At 44.4% G+C, this 27,722-nt stretch overlaps 1 protein-coding gene across 1 annotated transcript in view; it reads left to right on the top strand.

The window, feature by feature from the left end:
* JAG1 (jagged canonical Notch ligand 1) overlaps nt 1–27,722 on the top strand; it is a 61,948-nt gene that overhangs the window by 14,862 nt on the left and 19,364 nt on the right. Inside the window, exons 3-11 of the mRNA XM_075339289.1 lie at nt 7,807–7,858; nt 9,923–10,180; nt 11,049–11,109; nt 14,950–15,080; nt 15,362–15,481; nt 16,242–16,355; nt 16,444–16,557; nt 18,874–18,987; nt 19,406–19,452. Coding sequence (XP_075195404.1) covers nt 7,807–7,858; nt 9,923–10,180; nt 11,049–11,109; nt 14,950–15,080; nt 15,362–15,481; nt 16,242–16,355; nt 16,444–16,557; nt 18,874–18,987; nt 19,406–19,452 — 1,011 coding nt within the window. The remainder of the gene's footprint in view (nt 1–7,806; nt 7,859–9,922; nt 10,181–11,048; nt 11,110–14,949; nt 15,081–15,361; nt 15,482–16,241; nt 16,356–16,443; nt 16,558–18,873; nt 18,988–19,405; nt 19,453–27,722) is intronic.

Below are 27,722 nucleotides of genomic sequence, written 5' to 3' on the forward strand. Positions count from 1 at the left end.
CCATCCCAACTGGCATTTTACATACCAGCCTAGATGAAGAGCTGTGTGTGTGTGTGTGTGTGATGTGCCAAATTAAAGAGGCGCATGCATTTGGCACCTCTCTCATCCATCATGCCCCACACCACTCCTCCTCGGTAAGCGTCATGTTTTTCAAAATTTTAGCAAAGTAAATAGGTAAAAATTTTTGCATCAATTAAAGATTGATTGATTTATTTATTTTCCAAAAACTACCCCCCCCTCCCATATTACTGTATGTCAAAGAAGAAGGGTCAAGTCACTTCTTTGTAGCCACTTAACAGTTTTCACATCCTGAAATTAAATTTGTCACCAGGTTTTGCCACCTAATCTGAGAGCAGCATAATGTAGTTGCAGAGATCCTGATTCCAGTGATGTCACTTACTGGGATGCTTTAGTGTAGTGTTGATGATGTCCTGCTGATTAAACTTTTTTTTTTTTTTTTTTTTTTTTTTTAAATCATTAGAGGACTACCTTGCCTGCTGTCAGCTAGTCCAGCATATTCATGAGCTCTGCATAACTGCTAGATCTGGAGCAGAGAACATTGATTGTATCAAAATGACAGCAAAGAGCTTGGTAAGTGACACATCGCTGGAATCAGGGTCTCGGGGCTCCACATTATGCTGCTCTCAGACCAGAAGTGCCGAGACTTCAGAAGCGTGGTCACAGGGAACACGGGTGCGTGAGTCACCACTGGTGATGCTGCATTGAATAGCATGTTAGTACGCCCCTGTGAGTGTGCTGCCATGCTAAGAGGGCGAACTAGTCGGGGGATATAACGCCCTTATGATTAGACCCTGACCTCAGTAGCATACCATAAAAGATCTTTAGGTCTCCTTCAAACGTCAGTGTGTCATCAGTATTTGTATGCCAAAACCAGGACTGCCTCCAAAACACAAAACGGGAGTCAGTCTGTCAATTAGTTCTTCCCTGTAAGTTTCACTCCTGGTTTTAGCATACAAACATTGACACTGAAAAAACACGGATGCAAAATACTGACGTGTGAAAGAGGCCTTAAAGATATTTTTAGAAAGTATTTCTATCTATGCTACTAGATGCAGGGATTAGCGATATTGACATAGAACTGCTTGTGGTTCTGGGTCTATATTGCACCTGACAGGTTCCCTTTAAGAGACAAAAAAAAAAGACTGAACATATACACAAGTTAATTTACACATTGCAATAGGTGTATGTGTGTATATTTGTGCTTTTTGTTTTGTTTGTGTTTTTTTTTTTTTTTTTGTTTTGTTGCCTTTTTAAGGTGACATCTGCTTGAAAGACATTGTGTGACCATGCCCTAATGTTTTAGTACCCCTTAGGCTATGTTCACACACTGTTTTTGCATCTAATTTTTTTTTTTTTTTCGTGTGTGTGTGTGTGTGTGTTGCAAAAAACAAAGACAGGAATCTGTGTCGCCCCGGTTGGCTTCTCATGTGCCGGGGCTGGTGCATGTCATGTCGGTCCAAGTGCTGATCAGGCCTGAGAGGTTAATAAAAAAAAATTTAAGACGAAAAATAAATAAATGACCGGTTTGTGATGCCAGTTGGGTTACTGCCAAGATAGTTGGTTTTGGATACCGATCAAAACGCTGGGGAAAAAGGCGCAATGTGTGAACATGGTACTAGTTGGGTTTTCTAGCACTTATGGATCAAGTTGCCAAAAAATATAACTGCCTTCTTCAAAAATAACGTGTGTGTGTGTGTGTGTGTGTGTGTGTGTGTGTGTGTGTGTGTGTGTGTGTGTGTGTGTTTTCATCCGCATCCAGTCTGTGTATGGGGGCCTCTAAACTCTAACCCAACAGATGATGTAGGAGAAGGATCCGGCCTGCCAGATATCTGCTAAGCTTTTGTTTTGGTGTACAGATGATTCGCTGCCAGAGAACTCTGGGGGCTGAGCATTCTGGTGTATAGGGAAGTTGAGCGTCAGCGGTTGGCTATCTAATGTGTATGGGGGCTAAAGGTCTAGTCACACATAACGAGATCGTGAACGAGATTGCTACTACGTCAATTCCCAGATCGTTGCTGAGTCGTTGGTGAAATCATATGTGAGGTGTCACACACACAGACTTTAGGAATGAGCATGCGACCCGTATAACGATCTTGTAAATCGTCAGGTCCCTGTCACACAACAGCTGTGGTAACCATTCCGATCTCGAATCACTCATCTAGGTCGTTAATGAAATCGTTTGCCAGGTGTCAAACATACAGATCCATCCTGCCCAGCAGGACTCCAACAAGCCAAAAAATGGCCCAGGCTGTTCAGCATCAGCCAACGATTTCACAGCAGGGGCGGATCGTTGGTACGTGTCAAACATGACGAGATTGTTAGTGAAGTCGTTGTTGTGTCACAAACTGACGTAGCAACAATCTTGTTCACGATCACGTTATGTGTGAAGTGGCCTTTAGTCCCTGACTTTGGCTACAGTTGCTCAACTCCTAAATTAACTAATATACATATTTTGAATAAGGTGGATGTTTTTATTACTTATTTAAAGCCTTTTATTCCTGATTTATATAGTTGGTTGAAATGAAGATTCCTTTTAAGGCCCCCACACTCCACATATTCCTGGAGGGGCATTTTTTTGGCTTGGGGTCAGACCTCTAGTGGCTAATTAAGTGTGACATTATCAGTGCACAGCTGATCTTTGACACTGTGTGGATCTCTCATTTGAATATGTTGACTGTGTGCAGTTTTATTATTTGGGTTGGATGTATATTTATCAGAGGTCATCTATGGTCATGGGAACATTAAAACCTGCTGGTTGCCTTCATTCCAGAGATGTTCAGTAAACCTGAATGCAGCCGGGTGGATGTGAGTGTTCATTCACCCATTATTAAACCAACAGTTCCCATTATAATTGTGAATGAGCTTTTCTCTCTCGTTTGGTATGTATTAGATCTTGGGCTGCATGCAGGGCATCAAATGCTACATGAAAGCCCAGATCACTGATTAACTGGAGCAGGGTATACAGTGAGATTAATTCCAATAACACTAATTAGAAATATCATTATTTCTAAAATCATGTGTGTTTATGATTTTTGCAAATTGTGTGCATGGCGTGGACGGCCATTTAAACACTGATCTAAAAACATCTGCATCATCTCTGGCACATGGCAGATTTAGTGTGTGTGTGTGTGTGTGTGTGTGTGTGTGTGTGTTCACTTGTTTCCACAGCCTTCATCCAATTAAAGATCACTCTTACGCTGCTTTCACACCTCCGGTTTTTGCAGTGCGGCTCAATCCGGCTCAAAAACCTATGCAACGGATGCGGCGAGAATAACGGATCCGTTGCATAAGTTTTTCCATGCGGCCCGTCCATTTTTTTGACGGATGGGGCTTGATACTGAGCATGCGCAGAGCAAAAAACCGCGTCCGGATGCGTTTTTTGCCGCAGGATGCTGCATCCAGCGTCCATACGCTCGCATTGTAAATCGCGCCGATCTGGCACAATGCGTTTTTTTTCGCCGTAGACAAAAACGTTCACTTGAACGTTTCATCCGGCTGCCGCATCGGCTAAATATGCCATGCGGCACAATCCGGCGCTAATAAGTCTATGTGGAAAAAACACACCTGGTGGGAAAAAAACGGATGCAGTTTTTCCGCAAAGCGCCATATTGTGCCGCACAGCAAAAAACCGAAGTGTGAAAGCGGCCTTAAAGGTAATCTTGTATTGTTACCCTTTTTAATAAATATACATACATACATACATACATACATACATACATACATACATACATACATACATACATACATACATACATACATACATTTTTTTTTTTTATTTATTTTTTTTTTTGTTGTTGTTATAGGCATAGAGGTGATATTAGCCATACCTATATGCCTCCTGGATGAGGGGTCGTTTGGCAAAAATCCTTTTATATCTTCTATCTTCCAGGCTATGGGGCACGCACTGCCCGAAAGGTAAGCCTGCCTCCAGTCTTCATTATACAGGATTCCTCCTCCCCTTCTCTTCCCTGGTGTCCTTATGATGTCAGGTGACCAGAATTTTCGCGCCTACGCATTCTGCCTGGTGTCCCTCACTGCACTGTTTTGCCTTTCTATGGGAACATGCTTCAATTTTGCTGTGCGCAAGAGACGGGGAGTCACTGCTGCTTCACTGCAGGGGAGAGATGGCAGGGAGAATACCCAGGCGTGGGATTTCTGGCCACACAAATGACCTCACAGGAACACTGAAGACAAGGGGAGGAGGAATCCTGTATAATGAAGACTGGAGGCAGGCTTATCTTCCGGGCAGCAGACGCCCCGTAGCCCAAAAGATCATAACACCGAATTTTTGCCAAACGACCCTTCATCCGGGAGACATACAGGTATAGCTAATCTCACCTATTTATGCCACCTGTATGCCCATATTAATAACTAAAAAAAACTGCAAAAGGGTGACCGATTCCGTTTAAAGATTTACTGCCTGTCTGTGGCCCAAGTCGGTCTGCTTTGCTTCAGATTGCTTACATTTTTCATACCTGCCGGGCTACTTATTGCTTGGCCGTATGTACACATGGTGGTTATTAATTAGAAAATGCATAGGGAGTGAAAAAAAAAATTTTGTTTGCAAAAGTAAACCTTCTAGATATAAAAAATCAGCAATAAATGATAGAAAAAGTGATATTGAACAGTATCCAAAAAGTGGCTCTAGATTATTTTGTTTGTTTTTGTTTTCTTCTCTGTGACTTGGTATCTATCTCCTTAATGGAAGAAAAGGGGGCACTTTTTGTCCTAAAAGATTAACCGAGATATCTCCAAAAAATCATACACCAGAGTGCACAGGAATTTTCTAGGGTGAAAAACAGAAGTTGACCTAGAGCTTCACACAACCAGGCCGGCAGATGTGGAGTGCGGCGCCCGATTGGATCTTCAGTTAGTAATTAGTTATACCTTTTTGGCACGAACATCAGTTCGGCATTCCAGGCTTGGCAGATATAAATTATTGGCCGAGTGCTCCGCTCATTGTTAAAAGATAAATGGTGAAACTGAGGGGGTTGTACGATCAGCGGGTACACGCTGACACAGTGTGATATGTCTATAAAGACCTTCACATAATACTGTTAAATCAAATACTTAGAGGTTCTATTTGTTTTAGTGTTTTTAAGTTATTATAAATTTTTTTTTTTTTTTTTTTCTTTTTACGCTTGTTTATAATATTTGTGTACATTACACATTTTGGACCACTAGGATTTGGTTGAGTTGATGTCATTTTTTTACACTTGTATTGTGGTTGAACAATATCTGAAATAAAAGTTGAGAAAATGACCCAGGAGGTACCAAAAAAGAGGTATTTTATAGATTTATAACGTATCCTAAAGGGGGCTTTACACGCAACGACAGCACTAACGAGATGTCGTTGGGTCACGGAATTCATGACGCACATCAGTTCTCGTTAGCGAAGTCGTTGCATGTGAAACGCACTAACAAAATTACTCACCATATTGTTGATCGTTGACACGTCGTTCTAATCTCAAATATCGTTGCTGTTGCAGGACGCAGGTTGTTCGTCGTTCCTACGGCAGCACACATCGCTATGTGTGACACCGCAGGAACGAGGAACAACATCGTGCCTGCGGCTGCCGGCAATGAGGAAGGAAGGAGATGGGCGGGATATCCCGGCTGCTCCTCTCCGTTTCTATTGGGCGGCCGCTTAGTGACGCCGCTGTGACGCCGAACGTCCCTCCCCCTTAGAAAGGAGGCGGTTCGCCGGCCACAGCGACGTCGCTAGGCAGGTAAGTCCGTGTGACGGGGACTAACTATGTTGTGCGCCATGGGCAGCGATTTACCTGTGATGCACAACCAACGGGGGCGGGTACTTTCACCAGCGACATTGCTAGCAATGTGGCTGTGTGTAAAGTGGCCTTTATCCCTTTTTTTTTTTTTTTCCATTTTTTTTTTATTAGGTTTTAATAGCCCTGAGCCGAGGTTCTGAGACTCGAACCCGAACTAGTGCCACGGTGCTGCTTCTCCTCTCCTTTCGACTAAAATAAAAGATGGCTGTTGACTTTGATGTGTAATATTTTTGGAAATCTCCACATCAAACCTCTAATTCTTCTTCGCTCTCCGTATCAGCAGGGTTTGTTATATGTATAAATACTTTAGGCTTTCTTTTCCGTGTATTGCCCATCACCCACTACAAATTAACTTCGGTCTTTTAAAGCAACAATCCCATCGCTGTTACATTCTCAAGAATGAAGGTGTGGTAATAACGCAGCAACGATTTGGTGAATTGTTGTGAACATTTTGCAGATTGCCTTTCCCGGGACTGTACAAGTCGAATAAAAGCCCATAAAAAATATAATATGTGCTGTAAATAGTTGGAAAATATAGCTTCATAACCCGGTAAATGGCCCTGGCGGTGGCCTTTGTATCAAACTATGAACATGTCTGGGCTCGTCAAGATTTGCTTACTCGTCTCTGAATTTTCCCACAGTTATCTGTGAACAAAATGGAATCCTGTTCTTTGACTATGAAACATATTTAGGCTGTATTCCAAGTGGAGCCTCACAAAGAAGGGCTTTCCTTCAAAGACGGCATGCTCGGTCAAGTTATTCGAAGTAGCTTTATGCTGACTTTTGAAGTTATCTTTATGCCTACACCTTCAAGGTGTTTACCTTTCTCCATAAATGCTGTATGTGCTTCTGGTTTGTCTTCTATGTAATTACCGCATTCCATTCGTTTCCAAATGGTTTGGGATCTTCAGCTACTACCATGACTGAGCCAAGTCGGATTTTTTTTCTTTTTTTATCACTTCAGTTCCTGTCTCGTTGGGCACCAGCTCTAACTTGCTCGCATGAGACTACAGAAAAGGATTTAGCCACTTGTAGTCTCCTTTAAAGACACGTTTTAAAGTGGTCCCATTGTATCTCAACCTCGTCAAAAACTTTAAGCCTGTGCTGAGCGGAGAGCGAGCGAGAAGCTTCTGCCTCCCCGGCTTGGGGAGCAGAGATAAAAGGTGGCTGTATACAATGGTTGGCAACCATCCAGAGCTAAGGAGTCAGTTTAAGCAGTAGATGCTTATGATTATTACAGGAATGTATGAGATCTCCTGGCCAGATTAGTGCGCCTATAAATGTGACACATAGCTGTGCCCTAAAGGTTTTGAATGCTTAGGTCCTAGGCTTTGTATTAAAGAAGCTTTCCTCTCTCCAACCTCACTAATATTCATCAGTTCTTTCTCTCGTTACCTGATACTTGTGGGAGCAGTGATGGTCTATTGCAGACAAAGCTTTCAAAGAGGTGCTGAAAAGCAAAAACTCCCAGGAGACTTCACTTCAGATGCTCAGTGAATTAGTGTTTGCAGAAAACTATATGAATATGCACATATTTGTCATCTTTAGAGACCCATTTCAATGTTTTTTGTTTTTTTTTTTAATCTTGGCTATTCCACTTTTTAGAATTGGTGCAATTTTATTTTTATTTTATTTTTTTTTTTTTAACCCTAAATGTGTTTTTTGTTTTTAGTAAAATACATGAATCTCATTAGTGTTGACAATGATGAGTATTTTAAGGTGAAAGGTCTCTGCTGAATCAGTCTGGATAAGTTAGCTTAGAAGGTGAAAGAGGATCATGTTTGATTTACATGTAATCTGTTGCCTATTTTTGGTTTCAATTGACACAAACACATGCGTAGACTAAACTTCATGAATTCTTTGGTGTGGTTTTTTTTTTAATTTTTTTTTTTTTTTTTTCTCTTGCATTAATAAATTATATTTCGTCTTTGTATATTTGTGATCCATTTTTATTCAATTTTTTTTTTTTTTTTTTTTTCCTCCTCTTTTTCTTTAGAGATCTTACACCTTGGTGGTTGAAGCATGGGATCACAATAATGACACGAATGGTTAGTATTGATAAGATATCTTATTGTTTGCCTCACTGATCATCAACAGATATCACTTTTCTGAAAAGATTGGATGCGAGAGCCCAAGAGTTCGGAGTATGTACATCAGAAGGCAACACAGACATCGCAATAAATTCACCCGTTCCCTAGACAAGACATCTTGAAGACCTATATGCCTCATGTACATGGTGGAGAATCATGGCGGCCAAGCCGGCATTCCCTGTAGCACCACTTGATTTTAGGGAAATTATATTGCTTTATTATAAAATCCTCTGGAATATGTCACAATACTCTACTTCTATTTTATTCCTGTTGAATCAGACATGGCCTCTGCATGAAATATAGAAATCCGCAGAGTCCAAGCAGTAGGTGGCAATGGAATCTTTGGGTCCATAAAGAACAGAAGGATGGCATTCACCTGCAAATTGTGTGCTGCCGATTACAAAGCTTTTGCTACCCATAGTAATGTAATGTGTTGTGTTTTTTGGTTTTTGGTTTTTCTTTTTTTTTTTTTTTTTGTTTTTTCCCCATATGGGAAAATCTCTTTTGAAGCCTGGATCACAAACACTGGTGAAACTCTGACCGTTTTTGGAAACAAAAAATATCATTGACGTCTGAATGAGGACTTAAGCTGGTGTTACACATATTATGGACATAGACTGGTGGCTTCAGCCAATCTGGAGCACCTCAATTCTCCCCCGGTGTCATGAAAATGTGTATATATATTTTATTTTTTCACTGCCCTATCCTTTTGTACCTGGGAAGTTAAGCCTTTCCAGCTATGTCTGACAGCAACTTGCACCACTTTTCCTACTGCAAACTCAAGGATGTCCAACCTTGTCGGATGGGGCGAGAACTCTTAGCTTCCCGATGTGCATGGCCAACTTGTCTACAGATTTAGGAATACCAAGATCTTTTATACATTGTTTCTTCTTTAGGTTACTTTTTTTTTTTTTTTTTTTTTTTTTTTTTTTTTTTTCGTTCTTCAAACTCTTCCCTCTCTACATTTCTTCACGGCACAGAAAAAATAAACAAAAGAATAGCAACAGTTCATTCCCATCAAGAGACCGCAGTGGGGACTAATTTTTGACCTTCAAGTCAAACGGCTAGAGTTTAGTGATAGAAGTTTGTTTTTATTTCTTCTTTTTCCTGCAAGCTAATGGTATTCCCATAGCTATCCGCCTAAGTGCTGATAGGTTGATCTGGCGGATGACGGCTCCCTCTGTAGACTAACATTACTGGTTATGAAAATGTTTTGAAATGTCGGATGATGAGGGAAGGTGCAAGCCAAGGTTGTGCAACGCTTACATAACTGTCCTCCTCGAAGGATTATGGCAAATTTGTGGAGTTGCGCTTTTATATTTTATGATACAAAAAAAAATATATAGAAATACTGTAGGTCCTACATTGTAGGGCATGAAAAGGTAAAGCTAATTAGTTGTTTGGTCTGACTGAGCACTTCTTTATATTTTTTTTATGTTTATTATACCCATATTGAATAGTAAAATCTTAAAGTCCCTCCAAAATATTTTTTTCATGCATATAAAATTATATGAAAAAATTGTCATCCGTGCCTCTTCTGAACATTTTCTCCCTTTTTTTTTTTTTTTTTTTTTCTTGTTTCTTACAGAAGGCCCTTACCATTTCTTGTTTGCTAATGCTAAATGGTCTGCCCTCGTGCTGTTCTTTCCACTGTGTGCAAAGTTAATTTAAATGTTTTATGATAATTCTTCACTTTGCAGTCAAAGCAGGGCTTGCTGCAGGTCGTAAGACGGTGTCAGATCGTTTAAGTCATAAGGTCCAGGGTACAGAGTGAAATACCACAGATGTATACAATATTCCGGGCTACTGTGAAATATTATTTCTGGTTATAATGTTAGGCGGATGCATGTCTTGGAAGGAGATGTCGTTTGTCTTGGCATGCCCATAGTATGCTGGAAAAGTAAAATCCTCCCAAATAATAAAAAAAAAAAAAAAACTTTAAAATTTTTGTTCAGTACATTATATATTAGAAGAATAAATTTATTATTATATATATATATTTTTTTTTTCTTATGTTTAAAGAGCGTGATGACGACATCATAGACAAGGCCACCTACTCCGGTATGATCAATCCTAGCCGACAATGGCAAACCCTCAAGCAAATCGCTGGAATGGCCCATTTCGAGTACCAGATCAGAGTAACTTGTGGTGAACATTACTATGGATTTGGCTGCAATAAATTTTGCCGACCCAGAGATGACTTCTTTGGGCATCACACTTGTGACCAAAATGGCAACAAGACCTGTTTGGAAGGCTGGACCGGACTTGAATGTAACAAAGGTATATAAGATTGTGGAGTTTATTTTTATTAATTTGTTTTACTTTTATAAAGAATTGGTCACATTTTAAGTACAGTGGAACCTTGGATTACGAGCATGATTGGTTCCGGGAGTGCGCTCTTAAACAAAGTTACTTATATCAAAGCAAATTTTCCCATAGGAAATAATTGAAACACAGACAATTCGTTCCACAACCCAAAAATATTTACTGTATTTATACAAACTTATTACAGTAATACACAATGTCCTGTATTCATATAAAATTATAACAATACACTAATACAAAATACTGTATAGAGTAAAATCAAATAAAACAAATTAAACTGTACATTAGCTTACAACAGAATTGTTCGTGTGCGGATGGTACAGTACAAGCAATGTGCTGTACTGGTTATCAATAAAGTACAATACCATATACACTGATTATTGGAAATTGATAGACATGCTATATAGTATATAATGTACTGTACAATGGTATACTGTATACAGTACATATGTACAGAAACTTACCTCCAGAAAGTGGTGAAAGGACAGAACCGAAAGTGTACAGAGTATTTGCTCTTATTGCAAATCATTGCTCTTAAACCAAGTTACAGATTTGTAAAAAGCTTTGCTTGTCTTACAAAACGCTCTCAAACCAAGTTACTCTTAAACGAAGGTTCCACTGTGCCAGATTGTGCCTTGAAATTGACTCTTGGTGCCTAAAATTTGGGGTTGTTTTCCATTGATGTCTATGAATATTGTTCTTGCACGACCAATAAAGGAGTCATCTTAGTTCTTCTTAGATTTTTCTCCATCCTTGGACAGTGTGCATCGATACTTGTGATATCTACTACTCTACACTTATAGGATTTTCTTTCTCTTTTTAGCAATATGCAGTCAAGGCTGTAGCTCGAAGCATGGCACTTGCAAGGTTCCTGGAGAATGCAGGTAAAGTATAATATAAAGACTTTGGAACGTAACAAAACAAGTGTAGAGTCTCGACCTAAATTCCTGTAGACATTTGTGACACACATCCTTGTGTAGGAGCTATAATGGGCTCCTTGCCAGTGGACGTCTTAGCTCAGTGTCATTACAGGGGTTAACACTTTGTACTATCCATCCCCCACACCAAGTCTATCAATAGGCAAAAAGTGAGGCATTCTTTAGAATAGGATTAGTAAAATCTCTGGGTCCATGGGCTCTTGTGAGCCAGCATCTGAGTGCTGAGAGGTTAATGGCTGAGATGGAATCTTGTCAGTAGACTCTGTTTGTTGCTGAGCTTTGAAGTTGTCTGTCTTCTGGCTCTGATACAATGGAAAGCAGGTTTTATACATACCCGGACAATTTAATAATTAAAATATTGGGATGGCTTGGAATTACAGATTATCTTTCATCTTTATGGCAAAGCTAAGCTTTTGCAGAATCGCGGGAAGCGTAAACATCGAATGTAAATGACGGTTATGTATAGAGTCAGGATTATGTAGATATGTACACAGATCAATTCCTTTTAATCTGGCATTAACCGCATCGGGGAAATTCCAGGTAACTATTCTAGGTTTACGATGGTCATAGAAAATTTGTACTAGTGCTGTTTTGGGGTTTTTTTTTTTTGTTTTTTTTTTTAACTTTTATTAATGGTTCAATTATAAACCATATACACTCCATATTTTAAAGGGGGGAAAAAATGCTGCATGGTAACACAAGCACGAAGAAGGGAAGGTGAACCATCTTTCCATAGCTATCAAGTTTTTATGCAATTGGTGTTGAGACCAGTGTAGTAATTCAGGCCATTACTTATTGTCATGGAAAAGTGCTCTGAGTATTTGGAAACAGTGACTCTGATCATGAGGTGAAAGGCTGCTTTACACGCAACGACATCGCTAACGAGATGTCGTTGGGGTCACGGAATTCGTGATGCACATCCGGCCTCGTTAGCGACGTCGTTGCGTGTGAAACTCACGAACGACCGTTAACAATCAAAATTACTTACCTGATCGTTGACGCGTCGTTCCTTTCCCGATTATCGTTGCTGTTGCAGGACGCAGGTTGTTCGTCGTTCCTGCGGCAGCACACATCGATACATGAGACACCGCAGGAACTAGGAACCTCACCTTACCTGAAGCCGCCCACAATGAGGAAGGAAGGAGGTGGGTGGGATGTTCGTCCCGCTCATCTCCGCCCCTCTGCTTCTATTGGGCGGCCGCTTAGTGACGCCGCACGAACCGCCCCCTTAGGAGGCGGTTTGTCGGCCACAGCGACGTTGCTAAGCAGGCAAGTAGTGTGACAGGTGTAAGCAATGTTGTGCGCCACGGGCAGCGATTTGCCCGTGACGCACAACCGACCGGGGCGGGTATGCTCGCTAGCGATATCGTTAGCGATATCGCTGCGTGTAAAGTGCCCTGAAGGCTATGTGCAAATGTTAAAGCACCACTCCAGCGGTTTTTGTCTTTCACTTCTGGAGTGCTGCTTTAAATCTCGGTTCTCTGCCCTCTATCTTTTTATTCATCTTTTGGTGTCTTCACCTTTTTTATGGAGTCTCTTTGGTCTGGTGGCGTCATCTTATCACAGTAACTTCTGACTGTCCTGAATTGAGAAGCTATGTCAAAAGTGCTCAGTCCAAGTCTGAGGGCTATAATGAGGCTCTCATACACTTGAATTGAGTTGTGACCTCCAGCGCACTCCATGAAACACTGTAGAGATCCAGTTGGTCACAAATTGGAGAAAACCAATGGGATGGACTCTGAATACACACAGATCCCAGATATAAGACCCGGGGCAGATGACTTAGATTAAAGCACCACTCCAGTGTTTTGTTTTTTTTTGTTTTTTCCTGCACACTTTTAACAATTTTGGAATTACCCTATTCTCATTAGCAGAAGGAAGTACAAGAGGCAATAGGATGAAACTAAAAGGAGAGAGATTCAAATTAGACATTAGAAAAAAACTTTCTGACAGTGAGGGCAGTCAGGGAGTGGAACAGACGACCACGGGAGGTAGGGAGCTCTCCATCAATGGAAATCTTCAAGCAGAAACTGGATAAACATATAGCTGGGATGCTTTAGGAAAGCCTGCACTCGCAGGGGGTTGGACCCGATGGTCCTTGAGGTTCCTTCCAACGCTACCATTCTATGATTTTATGACATAAAAAACTGAAAGGTTTCCCGATTCCACCAAAATAAATGCAATGCCTAAAGTTTCATGTACGGCATACATTTAATTTTTTTTTTTAAATTTTGTCCTTGTAGGCACGTCAATTCTTTGGGTGAAAAACATTGCAAAAACTCAATCTAATGACTGGAGGAAAAAAAAGCATAAAGTGCATTTTTTTTTTTTGCCAACACTTTACTATTTGCAGCAGAAATGTCTCCAGTAAATACTTTAACGTGTGCACAGACCCTAATGATTTGTGCACTTGTCACTTAGATAAACATGGCTTGCTGTATAACTATAAGAACAGGCTTTGTTTCCAGATTTTAGGCCTTTCTCTTTCGACATCTCGCCTCCCACTCCATGCTCAGACATGCGCTACTGCTCCTATAGTATTTGTTTAAGGTGCAACTTTCCCACGCGTTATTTACATACGTCCTCTTGTCGGCGAGAAGCCTGAACAATGTATTCATGTCATTGGCTGGGATAACACTAAAAAAAGCTAAGTTACAGGCTCCTAATTGACATGGAGGAAAACCAAGGTGGCCGATCTCGCCATGGACTGGGACGGCAAGGTCGTTTTCACGGGGTCAGAAAGTCGGAGCATTTTAATCTCTGATCCTCCTGCCGGACTCAGTTCCCATTTATCCGCCAGATTTGATGCCTTCTATAGAGATAGTAATATGCATCTACATTAGGAGTCTTGGTAGTGCCACTACAGAAGCGCTTGCCAATTTCAGGGCGTAATAACCATACCGGTGGCGTTGTGCCAACACTGGCTCACCTGCATCAGATCACATCGGTGCTTACTGTTAAAAAAGCAGTAAAGCGGAGGGTTAAAGTGACCCCCTTTCCTTTTCCTCCCCCTACTTCAGAACGCTCTAGCTTTCCCATGATAGGGATTTGCTCTTGCAGACTTGTATTTGAAGTCTGGGTGACCTCTATCTAATGGTTTATTTTTACAAATTTAAAGACCGCTTTGGGGGAAGTTTTGGTCTTGGGCATTGAAGGAGTGTTTAGCTTAGGAATCCTTGATGTAATATTGAAGACCCCACTAGCCTTTTATAACTCTGCACGTCTGTTTCCTATCTTCGCCGCTTCATGTGGTTATGATTTCCAAATGGCGGCTTCCTCTCAGTTTTAGCGGATATAATTAATTTTTCTAAACATGGATCACAGAAAATGAGTGGCTGTTTATGCAGCGCGCACATTTGTAAAGACACACGGTACAGAAATGTAGCAGGAAAAGTCGGCCGGCAAGAACGCGGCATTTCCATTGTTCTCTGGGATTTTTTTTTTTTCTTCTTCCACGCAATTGATTGTCCACCCTGACATTGCCTAGAGATTGATTTGTAGGGAGCACCCACCCTCCCCGTCTCATTTGAATGACCTGAGAATAGAGTATTCTTGTGTTCAATGGCACCATGCAGGGTCTCCCAGAACAGTTATTCTTTTGTAAAAAGATTGGCTTACAGACCTTGGCAAAACTACTGGTAGGTTTGTTTACGAGAGAGAACCAAAAAACACTCTTTAGGAATGCAATCCATTTTTATGCAAGCGGGAAAGATTCCTGCGCTCTGAAGGCAAATTGTATAAACCTTTTGTACTTAAATATTTTTTTTTCTTCTTCTTCAAACCCAGATGCCAATATGGATGGCAGGGACAGTACTGTGACAAGTGCATTCCTCACCCAGGATGTGTCCATGGCACTTGCACTGAACCATGGCAGTGTCTGTGTGAAACGAATTGGGGTGGTCAGCTCTGTGACAAAGGTATGCTAATCATACAGCAAACGCCACATTCCCCAAGTAAAGCTGTTTTTTGCTTTTTATGCCAAGTTGTGTGTGTGTGTGTGTGTGTGTGTGTGTGTGTGTGTGTGTGTGTGTGTTTCCCGTTAAATTGCATTCCAACCTTGAACAGCTGCAGAGCCAATGTTCATTAATATACGTCCATTGAGTGCATTAATAAATCTTTGTCTGTCATCAAAATACCTTAGGATGGTTCTCTCTCACGATATTCATCCATGACCTATGCATGCCATCTTTATTGGCAGATTTAAACTCCTGTGGGACATACCAGCCCTGCCTAAACGGAGGCACTTGCAGCAATACCGGTCCAGACAAGTACGAGTGTTCCTGTACAGAGGGGTATTCGGGACGGAATTGTGAAATTGGTAATTTTTTTTTTTTTTTGTAAAAATATTTATTAAAAAAAATATATTTATTAAAACATTATTAATAAAATATATTTAATTTTTAATTAAAAATAATATACTTTAATATTTACAATAATTAAGTATGAATATATTTAAAAAAAAACATTAGATAGATTGTATGTATGAAACTTTAAATATATTATATTAATACTTAATATATTAAAACATTTTTTTTATAAACAAACAAAAAAAACTTATGCATAATATATCATTTTATTTTTTTAGTTTTCTCGTTCTCTAACTTTATATAAAATATTTCTTGTGTATCATGCATGCATGCATACATACATACATACATACATACATACATACATACATGTCCACATTTAATTATAAGCTGTCAACCCCATTTAAGCATTTTCTCCCCTTCTCCTCCCTTTCTTGTTTGTGTGGTGACTTCTCCTCCTAATGCTATGATGGGAATCTGTGTTTTTAGTCCTGGCTCAGATTCCACTGATCTAAGCTATGGCACATTGATCAGGTCAGCTTAGCATGAAAGATTATTTCCTTGGTGTTTGAAGTTGTGTTAAACCAAGCACTGTAATGAGAATAAGATATTGCGGTATTAGTGCTGGTCACTTCTTGCAGAACAAGGTGGTCTTCATACAAGGCAAAATTTTTTTTTTTTTTTTATTTTTTTTTGTTCTTGTAAACTATGTATGTATGTACGTGTACATATATTTTATATATATTTATTTTTATTTTTTTTTGTTTACAGCTGAACATGCCTGCCTCTCTGATCCTTGCCACAATGGTGGAAGTTGCTTGGAGACCATTGGGGGATTTGACTGTAACTGCGCTCCAGGGTGGTCCGGCCCGACATGCTCCATCAGTATGTATTCCATTTCTAGTGATGATATTTAATAACTCCATGACTATAGCTACATACAATTAATTTTATTTTATTGGTTTCACTGTAGACATAGATGATTGCGCCCCGAATCCTTGTGGACATGGTGGAACTTGCCAAGATTTAGTAGATGGGTTTAGGTGTGTTTGCCCTTCCCAGTGGACTGGAAAGACCTGTCAAATAGGTAAAAATTTATTTTATTTAATGGAAAAAAATGCCTGTGTGTTTTGACCTTTTCTGCATGTTTTATGGTTTTTATTTGTTACACTTTGTACCAGAGCATGTGTTTTTATGTAATATATTGCTGGGTAATGCGCCAAGGAGTTGTGTAGTTTTCAAAAGAGGCTTTTCCAGCTTTGTTTGTAACGACCTAATACTAGGATATTCCTAGCGCTGAGGTTCAACCTGTAAAGATCCATTAGTAATGGCTTCTTCGAGTGTTCTGCCATCATTTATGAAGATGTGAATATAGTTTATTATACTGACGCCCCAGAAGCAAGAGGTGTTGGCGTTCAGTTCCTTGTCTTGGGAGAGCGCTATATAGGTTTCTGGGGTGGGGGTTGGGGGGTGTCTCTTGTGTAACGGACTGTTTGTGTAGACGTTATTTTTCGATTACATGTAGACTGTATCCCCCCCATAACTAGTCTATAGAAAGATGTGTCCTCTTCCACAGTGGTAAGCACCATCATCGCTCTGATTACCCAAATTAAAGAGGTGGTGTCTCTACGGTCTAATTTTTGCATCTACCTTTTTATGACTCTATTAGAGGAATAGTATCGCGGGTTTATTTATTGGCAGGCTCCGCTGCGCAGGAATTGTCCATGTTCTAGTTTAGTGAGCACCTCTGGCGCTGTTCGGCTTGGTTACAGCATTAACCATAAATAAATGAGCATGCTTAAACTAAGTGGTGTACTTTGGAAAAGCATTTAACATGAACCTACGTTCTCCCCTGCTTGGTCCTGTGGGAAAGTTGCTGTATCTTTTCAGCCGTGTCAACTCCCACAGACCCAGGACTTTACAGCTGGGCTCCAAAATGTGGATGATCTCATGAAGAATGAGTTGTCTACGTTCTCTTTATGAAACTCTCTAATCTGCCTGACAATAGTGAAGGAAGACCCCCACCCCTCTCCTCCTCCCCCCTCTTGAAATGGTCAATTGCTTCTTACTGTTCTTAATGAGCAATTGGGCAAATACCATTAAATTAAAACAGATCTGTATTTTTTGGTTTACAAATCTCACCTTACAGGCAAATGTGCTGAACCGTTTTATCCGGGGTTCAGGGAGTAATGGCAGAAAGACAGTTCAAAGGTTATTCTTGTATATATTTATGGGAAATTAGGAGAGAGGAACTTTAATAAGCTGGTAGGATTACTAGAGCCTTTACATATATATGTACGAGTCTGGGAAATTAAACCGCCAAAGCTTTTCCCTTCCTAGAATATATTGTGTACAGTAATAGAAACAATATGGATTGTTAGTCAGTAATGTGCCATAGTATAGCCTTGTCCAGGCTCAGAGCCATCCGTATAGTCAGTGCTCTAGGAAGCCTAATAGACATCTTATTTTAGGGTAGTTTTTGTGGCTGCTGTCGCTCTAGTTGCCCTAGTTGCTGCTGCGGTTGCCCTAGTTGCTGCTGCGGTTGCCCTAGTTGCTGCTGCGGTTGCCCTAGTTGCTGCTGCGGTTGCCCTAGTTGCTGCTGCGGTTGCCCTAGTTGCTGCTGCGGTTGCCCTAGTTGCTGCTGCGGTTGCCCTAGTTGCTGCTGCGGTTGCCCTAGTTGCTGCTGCGGTTGCCCTAGTTGCTGCTGCGGTTGCCCTAGTTGCTGCTGCGGTTGCCCTAGTTGCTGCTGCGGTTGCCCTAGTTGCTGGTGCGGTTGCCCTAGTTGCTGGTGCGGTTGCCCTAGTTGCTGGTGCGGTTGCCCTAGTTGCTGGTGCGGTTGCCCTAGTTGCTGGTGCTCTAGTTGCTCTAGTTGCTGCTGCGGTTGCCCTAGTTGCTGCTGCGGTTGCCCTAGTTGCTGCTGCGGTTGCCCTAGTTGCTGCTGCGGTTGCCCTAGTTGCTGCTGCGGTTGCCCTAGTTGCTGCTGCGGTTGCCCTAGTTGCTGGTGCTCTAGTTGCTCTAGTTGCTGGTGCTGCGGTTGCTCTAGTTGCTGGTGCTGCGGTTGCTCTAGTTGCTGGTGCTGCGGTTGCTCTAGTTGCTGGTGCTGCGGTTGCTCTAGTTGCTGGTGCTGCGGTTGCTCTAGTTGCTCTAGTTGCTGGTGCTCTAGTTGCTCTAGTTGCTGGTGCTCTAGTTGCTGGTGCTCTAGTTGCTGCTGCTGTTGCTGTTTGTTGTTTTTGTTTTTTATTGCACCATGCAATGCACCAAATACACCAAACTTGTACCACAAATGTCTATTGCGCATAGTGCTATAAGTGGCCAAGAAAACCATGCTGGATTATGTAGTGTGAGCGTTTTGTGCTAATCTATATACTAATTAAACCTTTTTTTTTTTTTTACCTCATTTAAGATGCAAACGAGTGCGAAGTTAAACCTTGCGTGAATGCAAACTCCTGCAAAAACCTAATCGGTAGTTACTACTGCGACTGCATGCCCGGCTGGACGGGTCAGAACTGCGACATCAGTAAGTACACCGTTCACATGTCCTCCCCTTCCTGTCTCCGCAGACACAAAGTAACCTCTACCTATTTTTGAACCCTGGATGAAAATATATGGCTAATATAATTTAAGGAAAAAGGGAGTTGTCGCCTGGAAAGAAAATATACAATTTTATCAAAATGTATTAGTCTGTAGTATAGGCATATTCTGATAACACGGCTAAAACAATGATGTGAAGTTTACAACGCTTGTGAAAAAGTGACTTCAAGGTCCCACCCTTAAGAATAAGTTTATCTAAAGGAAAGGCTGCAGGAAACTCCACAAAGGCTCTATCTGGCTCCTGTACTATTGATTTGCATTCTGTCGCCGGCAGTTGAAGTGTGCATACAGCGGCCGGGGTACAAGTACAATTGGTGGTAATTCTTTCTTTCTTCCCTATTTAGATATTAATGATTGCATTGACCAGTGTCAAAATGGAGGAACGTGCAGGGTACGTTTTTTCTTTTTATTCTATTAACTGCATTATCACAAATCTTGCTATACAGGTATAAAATGCCTTTACCTACAGTGAACACACAACTTTTTTTTTTTTTTTTTTTTTAATTTTTATATGAAAATTGGGGGGGGGGGGGGGGAAAGTGGTTTGCTCCGTCATTGGGAAGAACTAAAGGTGACTTAATCCGTTAAGTGATGGACACCAGTGGAGCCTAATGGACTTCCCTGATAACTATTATGATGATTGTCAAATTTCCGTCACGGCATCCATCATTGTTACTTCTCAAAATAGGCCAGCAAGCTGTGTATAGATAGATAGATCTCTCTCTCATACATACATACATACATTTTTTTTTTTTTTTTTAAAGCCAATATTTTTGTTGGATCTGTTAACAGTAGCGTCATACAAAGTCTCTGACACAGATTTAAAGGGAACCTGTCATTTCTTTGTCGCTCCATTGGGAGACCCAGACAATTGGGTGTATAGGCTATGCCTCCGGAGGCCGCACAAAGTATTACACTTAAAAGTGTTAAGCCCCTCCCCTTCTGCCTATACACCCCCCGTGCTCCCACGGGCTCCTCAGTTTTTTGCTTTGTGCGAAGGAGGTCAGACACGCACGCACAGCTCCACAGATTGGTCAGCAGCAGCTGCTGACCATGTCGGATGGAAGAAAAGTGGGCCCATATAGAGCCCCCAGCATGCTCCCTTCTCACCCCACTCTTGTCGGTGGTGTTGTAAGGTTGAGGTATCCATTGCGGGTACGGAGGCTGGAGCCCACATGCTGTTTTCCTTCCCCATCCCCCTCAGGGCTCTGGGTGAAGTGGGATCCTATCGGTCTCCAGGCACTGAGACCGTGCTTCATCCACAACTCCTGTGGAGCCTGCTGGATAGGAGCCGGGTATCGTTCAGGGACATGGCCCTGCTACTTGGAGGTACTCTGTATCCCTGTGGGGACAGCGCACAGCAACACTCCAGCTTTGCTGGGTGTGCTAGTGCACCGGGGACCACGGCGCTGACCGGGTTAATATGTGCCATTACACACTCAGCGTTGCTGAGTGTGTTTATGTATAGGGACTGCCGCACTGACCGTCGCGGCCATGGAAACACTGTGGCGCGGCTGGGACTTGTAGTGCGTCGGGGACTTTCACGCCGGCCGCGCTTTTACGGCGGCCGCGTTTATTACTAGAGTCCCCGGCTTTTTGCGGCCTAGTTTCCTTTCCTCCCACCCACAGCCCTGACAGGCAGGGGAAGGGCGGGACGCTGCACAGAACGAGCAGCACTGAGGGCTGGAGCATGCTTTGCATACTCCACCCCTCTCACTGTGCACAGTGCGGGCACCAGTTCCCGCTCTTTCTGGGTCACGCCCACGGCTCCCTCCTCTCCTCAGGACGCCGGCAGCCATTCCTGTCAGCTCCTCGAACGCAGCAGAGGGGGACAAAGTCTGGGAGACCCAGGCAGGGACTCTGGTGGCCTCACAACCGCTTTAGGCGGGTGGTAAGCAGCACCTGTGGTGCTAGCCCCATTGTGCAGTAGTGTAACATTATCTGTTTATGGTATATATGTTTTACACTGTATGGTGCACAGTTGATTTCTGGCTATATACCCTATTGTGTTACTCAGGGAAGATAATAGCATGGCACCCACGAAAGGCAGGGGTGCCAAAACACAGGCTTTATTATGTTGCCTGCGCCGCATGTACGACCCCGCTACCGGCAGGTTCCACTGACCCTCATTGTGTGCACTGTTCGGCCCCTGTGGCACTTACTCAGCCGGAGCCTCTGCTAAGAGGGGCCCAGGGGGAGCCACCTGCTAACACTGTTCAGGTGACGGGGACGGAGTTTGCAAAACTCTGAGACTATGGCTAAGATACTAGAAGCCTTGCAGTCCAGGCCGGTATCTCAGCACAGGGACTCTGTTGAATCTTTGTTCCCTGGCCCACCTCAGCTGGACCAACAATGTCCTCCCGGGGTATCTCATGGATCCCAGGCTGAGGGTTCTGACACAGACCCCAGCCCCAGACCGACTAAGCGAGCTCGCTTAGATTTTCCCTCGACATCATCATATTGTGCAGGGTCTCAGAGGGGGGAATCTCTGGTTGATGATGCGGAGACAGCTGATCAGGATTCTGATCCTGAGGCCGCTCTCAATCTTGATACTCCGGACGGGGACGCCATAGTGAACGACCTTATTGCGTCCATCAATCGTATGTTGGATATTTCTCCCTCAGCCCCACCGGTGGAGGAGTCAGCTTCTCAGCAGGAGAAATTCCGTTTCAGGTTTCCCAAGCGTACACCGAGTATGTTTCTGGACCACTCTGATTTCAGAGAGGCAGTCCAGAATCACCATGCTTGTCCAGATAAGCGTTTTTCTAAGCGCCTTAAGGATACACGTTATCCTTTTCCCCCTGACGTGGTCAAAAGTTGGGCTCAGTGTCCCAAAGTGGATCCTCCAATCTCCAGACTGGCAGCTAGATCCATACTTGCAGTGGAAGATGGGGCTTCACTCAAAGATGCCACTGACAGGCAGATGGAGCTCTGGTTGAAATCCATCTATGAAGCTATCGGCGCTTCTTTTGCCCCAGCGTTCGCAGCCGTATGGGCGCTACAAGCTATCTCAGCAGGTCAAGCGCAAATTGACGCAGCCACACGCACGTCCGCGCCACAGGTGGCGTCCATAACCACTCAGACGTCGGCATTTGCGTCTTACGCTATTAATGCTGTCCTGGACTCTGCGAGCCATACGGCGGTTGCAGCCGCCAATTCGGTGGTACTCCGCAGGGCCTTGTGGCTACGGGAATGGAAGGCAGATTCTGTTTCCAAAAAGGCGCTTAACCAGTTTGCCAATTTCTGGCGACCGATTGTTTGGCGAGCGTTTGGATGAAATCATCAAACAATCCAAGGGAAAGGATACATCCTTACCCCAGCCCAAACCGAACATACCCCAACAGAGGAAGGGGCAGTCGAGGTTTCGGTCCTTTCGGGGCGCGGGCAGGTCCCAATTCTCCTCGTCCAAAAGGCCTCAGAAAGATCAAAGGAACTCTGACGCATGGCGGTCTAAGTCACGTCCTAAAAAGGCCACCGGAGGTGCCGCTACCAAAGCGGCTTCCTCATGACTTTCGGCCTCCTCACTCCGCATCTTCGGTCGGTGGCAGGCTCTCCCGCTTTTGCGACGCCTGGCTGCCACGGGTAAAAGACCGTTGGGTGAGAGACATTCTGTCTCACGGTTACAAGATAGAGTTCACCTCTCGTCCCCCGACTCGATTCTTTAGGTCATCCCCGCCTCCCGAGCGAGCCGAGGCTCTTCTGCAGGCGCTGGGCACTCTGAAGGCAGAAGAAGTGGTGGTCCCTGTTCCTCTTCAGCAACAGGGCCACGGTTTTTACTCCAACTTGTTTGTGGTCCCAAAGAAGGACGGGTCTTTCCGTCCTGTCCTGGACCTGAAATTTCTCAACAAACACGTAAAGACCAGGCGGTTCCGGATGGAATCCCTCCGCTCCGTCATCGCCTCAATGTCCCAAGGAGATTTCCTTGCATCGATCGATATCAAAGATGCTTATCTCCACGTACCGATTGCTCCAGAGCACCAGCGCTTCTTGCGCTTCGCCATAGAAAACGAACACCTGCAGTTCGTGGCACTGCCGTTCGGCCTGGCAACAGCCCCACGGGTTTTCACCAAGGTTATGGCTACTGTAGTAGCGGTCCTCCACTCTCAGGGTCACTCGGTGATCCCTTACTTGGACGATCTCCTGATCAAGGCACCCTCTCAAGAGGCATGCCAACACAGCCTCGACGCTACCCTGGAGACTCTCCAGAGTTTCGGGTGGATCATCAATTTTCCAAAGTCAAATCTGACACCGGCCCAATCGCTCACATACCTTGGCATGGAGTTTCATACCCTCTCAGCGATAGTGAAGCTTCCGCTGATCAAGCAGCGGTCACTACAGACAGGGGTACAATCTCTCCTTCAAGGCCAGTCACACCCCTTGAGGCGCCTCATGCACTTCCTGGGGAAGATGGTGGCAGCAATGGAGGCAGTTCCTTTCGCGCAGTTTCACCTGCGTCCTCTTCAATGGGACATCCTACGCAAATGGGACAGGAAGCCGACGTCCCTCGACAGGAACGTCTCCCTCTCTCAGGCGACCAAAGCTTCCCTTCGGTGGTGGCTTCTTCCCACTTCATTATCGAAGGGGAAATCCTTCCTACCCCCATCCTGGGAGGTGGTCACGACGGACGCGAGTCTGTCAGAGTGGGGAGCGGTTTTTCTCCACCACAGGGCTCAGGGTACGTGGACCCAGCATGAGTCCTCGCTTCAGATCAATGTTCTGGAAATACGGGCAGTGTATCTTGCCCTGAAAGCGTTCCAGCAGTGGCTGGAAGGCAAGCAGATCAGAATTCAGTCGGACAATTCCACAGCGGTGGCATACATCAACCACCAAGGCGGCACACGCAGTCGGCAAGCCTTCCAGGAAGTCCGGCGGATTTTGATGTGGGTGGAAGCCATGGCCTCCACCATCTCTGCAGTTCACATTCCAGGCGTGGAAAACTGGGAAGCAGATTATCTCAGTCGCCAGGGCATGGACGCAGGGGAATGGTCCCTTCACCCGGACGTGTTTCAGGAGATCTGTTGCCGCTGGGGGGTGCCGGACGTCGACCTCATGGCGTCCCGGCACAACAACAAGGTACCGACGTTCATGGCACGGTCTCAAGATCCCAGAGCTCTGGCGGCAGACGCCTTAGTTCAGGATTGGTCGCAGTTTCAGCTCCCTTATGTGTTTCCTCCGCTGGCACTGTTGCCCAGAGTGTTACGCAAGATCAGGGCCGACTGCCGCCGCGTCATCCTCGTCGCTCCAGACTGGCCGAGGCGGTCGTGGTACCCGGATCTGTGGCATCTCACGGTCGGCCAACCGTGGGCACTACCAGACCGGCCAGACTTGCTATCTCAAGGGCCGTTTTTCCATCTGAATTCTGCGGCCCTCAACCTGACTGTGTGGCCATTGAGTCCTGGATCCTAGCGTCTTCAGGGTTATCTCAAGACGTCATTGCCACTATGAGACAGGCTAGGAAACCAACGTCCGCCAAGATCTACCACAGGACGTGGAAAATTTTCCTGTCGTGGTGCTCTGCTCAGGGTTTTTCTCCCTGGCCTTTTGCTTTGCCCACTTTTCTGTCCTTCCTTCAATCTGGACTGGAAAAGGGTTTGTCGCTTGGCTCCCTTAAGGGACAAGTCTCAGTGCTCTCTGTGTTTTTCCAGAAGCGCCTAGCCAGACTTCCACAGGTACGCACGTTCCTGCAGGGGGTTTGTCACATCGTTCCTCCTTACAAGCGGCCGTTAGAACCCTGGGATCTGAACAGGGTGCTGATGGTTCTTCAGAAACCACCATTCGAGCCAATGAGAGATATTTCTCTCTCACGCCTTTCGCAGAAAGTGGTTTTTCTAGTAGCAGTCACTTCACTTCGGAGAGTGTCTGAGCTAGCAGCGCTGTCATGCAAAGCCCCTTTCCTGGTTTTTCACCAGGACAAGGTGGTTCTGCGTGCGGTTCCGGAATTTCTCCCTAAGGTGGTATCCCCTTTTCATCTCAATCAGGATATCTCCTTACCTTCTTTTTATCCTCATCCAGTTCACCAATGTGAAAAGGATTTGCACTTGTTAGATCTGGTGAGAGCACTCAGACTCTACATTTCTCGTACGGCGCCCCTGCGCCGCTCGGATGCACTCTTTGTCCTTGTCGCTGGCCAGCGTAAAGGGTCACAGGCTTCCAAATCAACCTTGGCTCGGTGGATCAAGGAGCCAATTCTCGAAGCCTACCGTTCGGCTGGGCTTCCGGTTCCCTCAGGGCTGAAGGCCCATTCTACCAGAGCCGTGGGCGCGTCCTGGGCTTTGAGGCACCAGGCTACGGCTCAGCAGGTGTGTCAGGCGGCTACCTGGTCGAGCCTGCACACTTTCACGAAACCCTATCGGGTGCATACCTATGCTTCGGCGGATGCCAGCCTAGGTAGACGAGTCCTTCAGGCGGCGGTTGCCCACCTGTAGGAAGAGGCCGTTTTACGGCTCTCTTACGAGGTATTATTTTACCCACCCAGGGACTGCTTTTGGACGTCCCAATTGTCTGGGTCTCCCAATGGAGCGACAAAGAAGAAGGGAATTTTGTTTACTTACCGTAAATTCCTTTTCTTCTAGCTCCAATTGGGAGACCCAGCGCCCGCCCCTGTTTTTTTTGTGTACACATGTTGTTCATGTTGAATGGTTTCAGTTCTCCGATATTCCTTCGGATTGAAGTTACTTTAAACCAGTTTATAATTCTTTTTCCTCCTTCTTGCTTTTGCACCAAAACTGAGGAGCCCGTGGGAGCACGGGGGGTGTATAGGCAGAAGGGGAGGGGCTTAACACTTTTGAGTGTAATACTTTGTGCGGCCTCCGGAGGCATAGCCTATACACCCAATTGTCTGGGTCTCCCAATTGGAGCTAGAAGAAAAGGAATTTACGGTAAGTAAACAAAATTCCCTTCTTTGAAAATGGTATCTGATCTGCAAGAAGGCTAGTATAAAGCATGAGGAGCTGATTTGACTGGATAGATTTGTGGGAAAACTTGCAACTTGTTTATTCATTGAAATCCCTGATGTTTTGTATTCGACTCCAGTGGGTGGATCTGTTAAGTGTGACAGTTTTCCCTCTACATTGCTGCATGTAGAGGTGGGGGGGGAAATGGCTGCTGTGTGTGTGTGTAGGAGGGGGGGGTGCTGCATGTAGAGGTGGGGTGCTGCATGTAGAGGTGGGGGGGATGGCTGGTGTGTGTGTGTGTGTGTGTGTGTGTGTGTGTGTGTGTGTGTGTGTGTGTGTGTGTGTGTGTGTGTGTGTGTGTGTGTGTGTGTGTGTGTGTGTGTAGGGTTGGGGGGGGGGCGCTGCATGTGGAGGGGGAGGTGCTGCATGTAGAGGTGGGGTGCTGCATGTAGAGGTGGGGGGGATGGCTGGTGTGTGTGTGTGTAGGGTTGGGGGGGAGCGCTGCATGTAGGGGGAGGTGCCTTCTGCTTGTAGGGGGGAGGTGCCTTCTGCTTGTAGGGGGGAGGTGCCTTCTGCTTGTAGGGGGGAGGTGCCTTTTGCTTGTAGGGGGGAGGTGCCTTTTGCTTGTAGGGGGGAGGTGCCTTTTGCTTGTAGGGGGGAGGTGCCTTTTGCTTGTAGGGGGGAGGTGCCTTTTGCTTGTAGGGGGGAGGTGCCTTTTGCTTGTAGGGGGGAGGTGCCTTTTGCTTGTAGGGGGGAGGTGCCTTTTGCTTGTAGGGGGGAGGTGCCTTTTGCTTGTAGGGGGGAGGTGCCTTTTGCTTGTAGGGGGGAGGTGCCTTTTGCTTGTAGGGGGGAGGTGCCTTTTGCTTGTAGGGGGGAGGTGCCTTTTGCTTGTAGGGGGGAGGTGCCTTTTGCTTGTAGGGGGGAGGTGCCTTTTGCTTGTAGGGGGGAGGTGCCTTTTGCTTGTAGGGGGGAGGTGCCTTTTGCTTGTAGGGGGGAGGTGCCTTTTGCTTGTAGGGGGGAGGTGCCTTTTGCTTGTAGGGGGGAGGTGCCTTCTGCTTGTAGGGGGGGTGTGGCCGCTGCATGTAGGAGGGGGGGTGCTGCACGTAGGGGGGGACAGAGGCCCACTGCATGTAGAGGGGGCGGTCATTAACTAGTAGGGCCACCCACTAGACTCATGCAAACACCAGGGTTTTCAAAAAGTAAGATTACAAGTTATATTGAGTCTTAACAAAAAAAAAAAACCCCTATGTATTGTTCTGTTTAGCTTCTCCATATACTGTGCTGCCCACAGATCGGGCTGCATGTGCATTGTGACTGGTCCCTTTTACACACAACCTAATATTTTAATAACTGTTCGTCAGTTTATACTTTTTGTAAATTTTGAAACTTGCTTTAAAAGTAAATAAAGAAAAACAAGAACATTGTATTAAAAAGCAAAAACTGCTGTAACCATGGTGGGTAAAGCACCTAAAAGCACAACCCATTCTATATCCTCGGAGGCCTTCTCTATACTATAAAGTTTCCGCAGTTAAACATGGTAATTTATGTATATATTAGTCATTCTGCGGCCGCTATTCTTCGCATACACACAATCATTACTGTGATTTGCAAATCAGACAAATGCTCATTTCAGTAGAAGAAAAATCTGTGCACGTATGTGCGGCGCAACGGCCCATTGTGCATGTACGCCTGTGTTTGTTTTTATGGCGGGACGCCGAAGGAAAAACTAATATACTACATTCATTTGGGGATTTTTTTTTTTTTTTGT

This window comes from Anomaloglossus baeobatrachus, chromosome 3 (genome assembly GCF_048569485.1).
Source record: "Anomaloglossus baeobatrachus isolate aAnoBae1 chromosome 3, aAnoBae1.hap1, whole genome shotgun sequence".
Lineage (NCBI taxonomy): Eukaryota > Metazoa > Chordata > Amphibia > Anura > Aromobatidae > Anomaloglossus > Anomaloglossus baeobatrachus.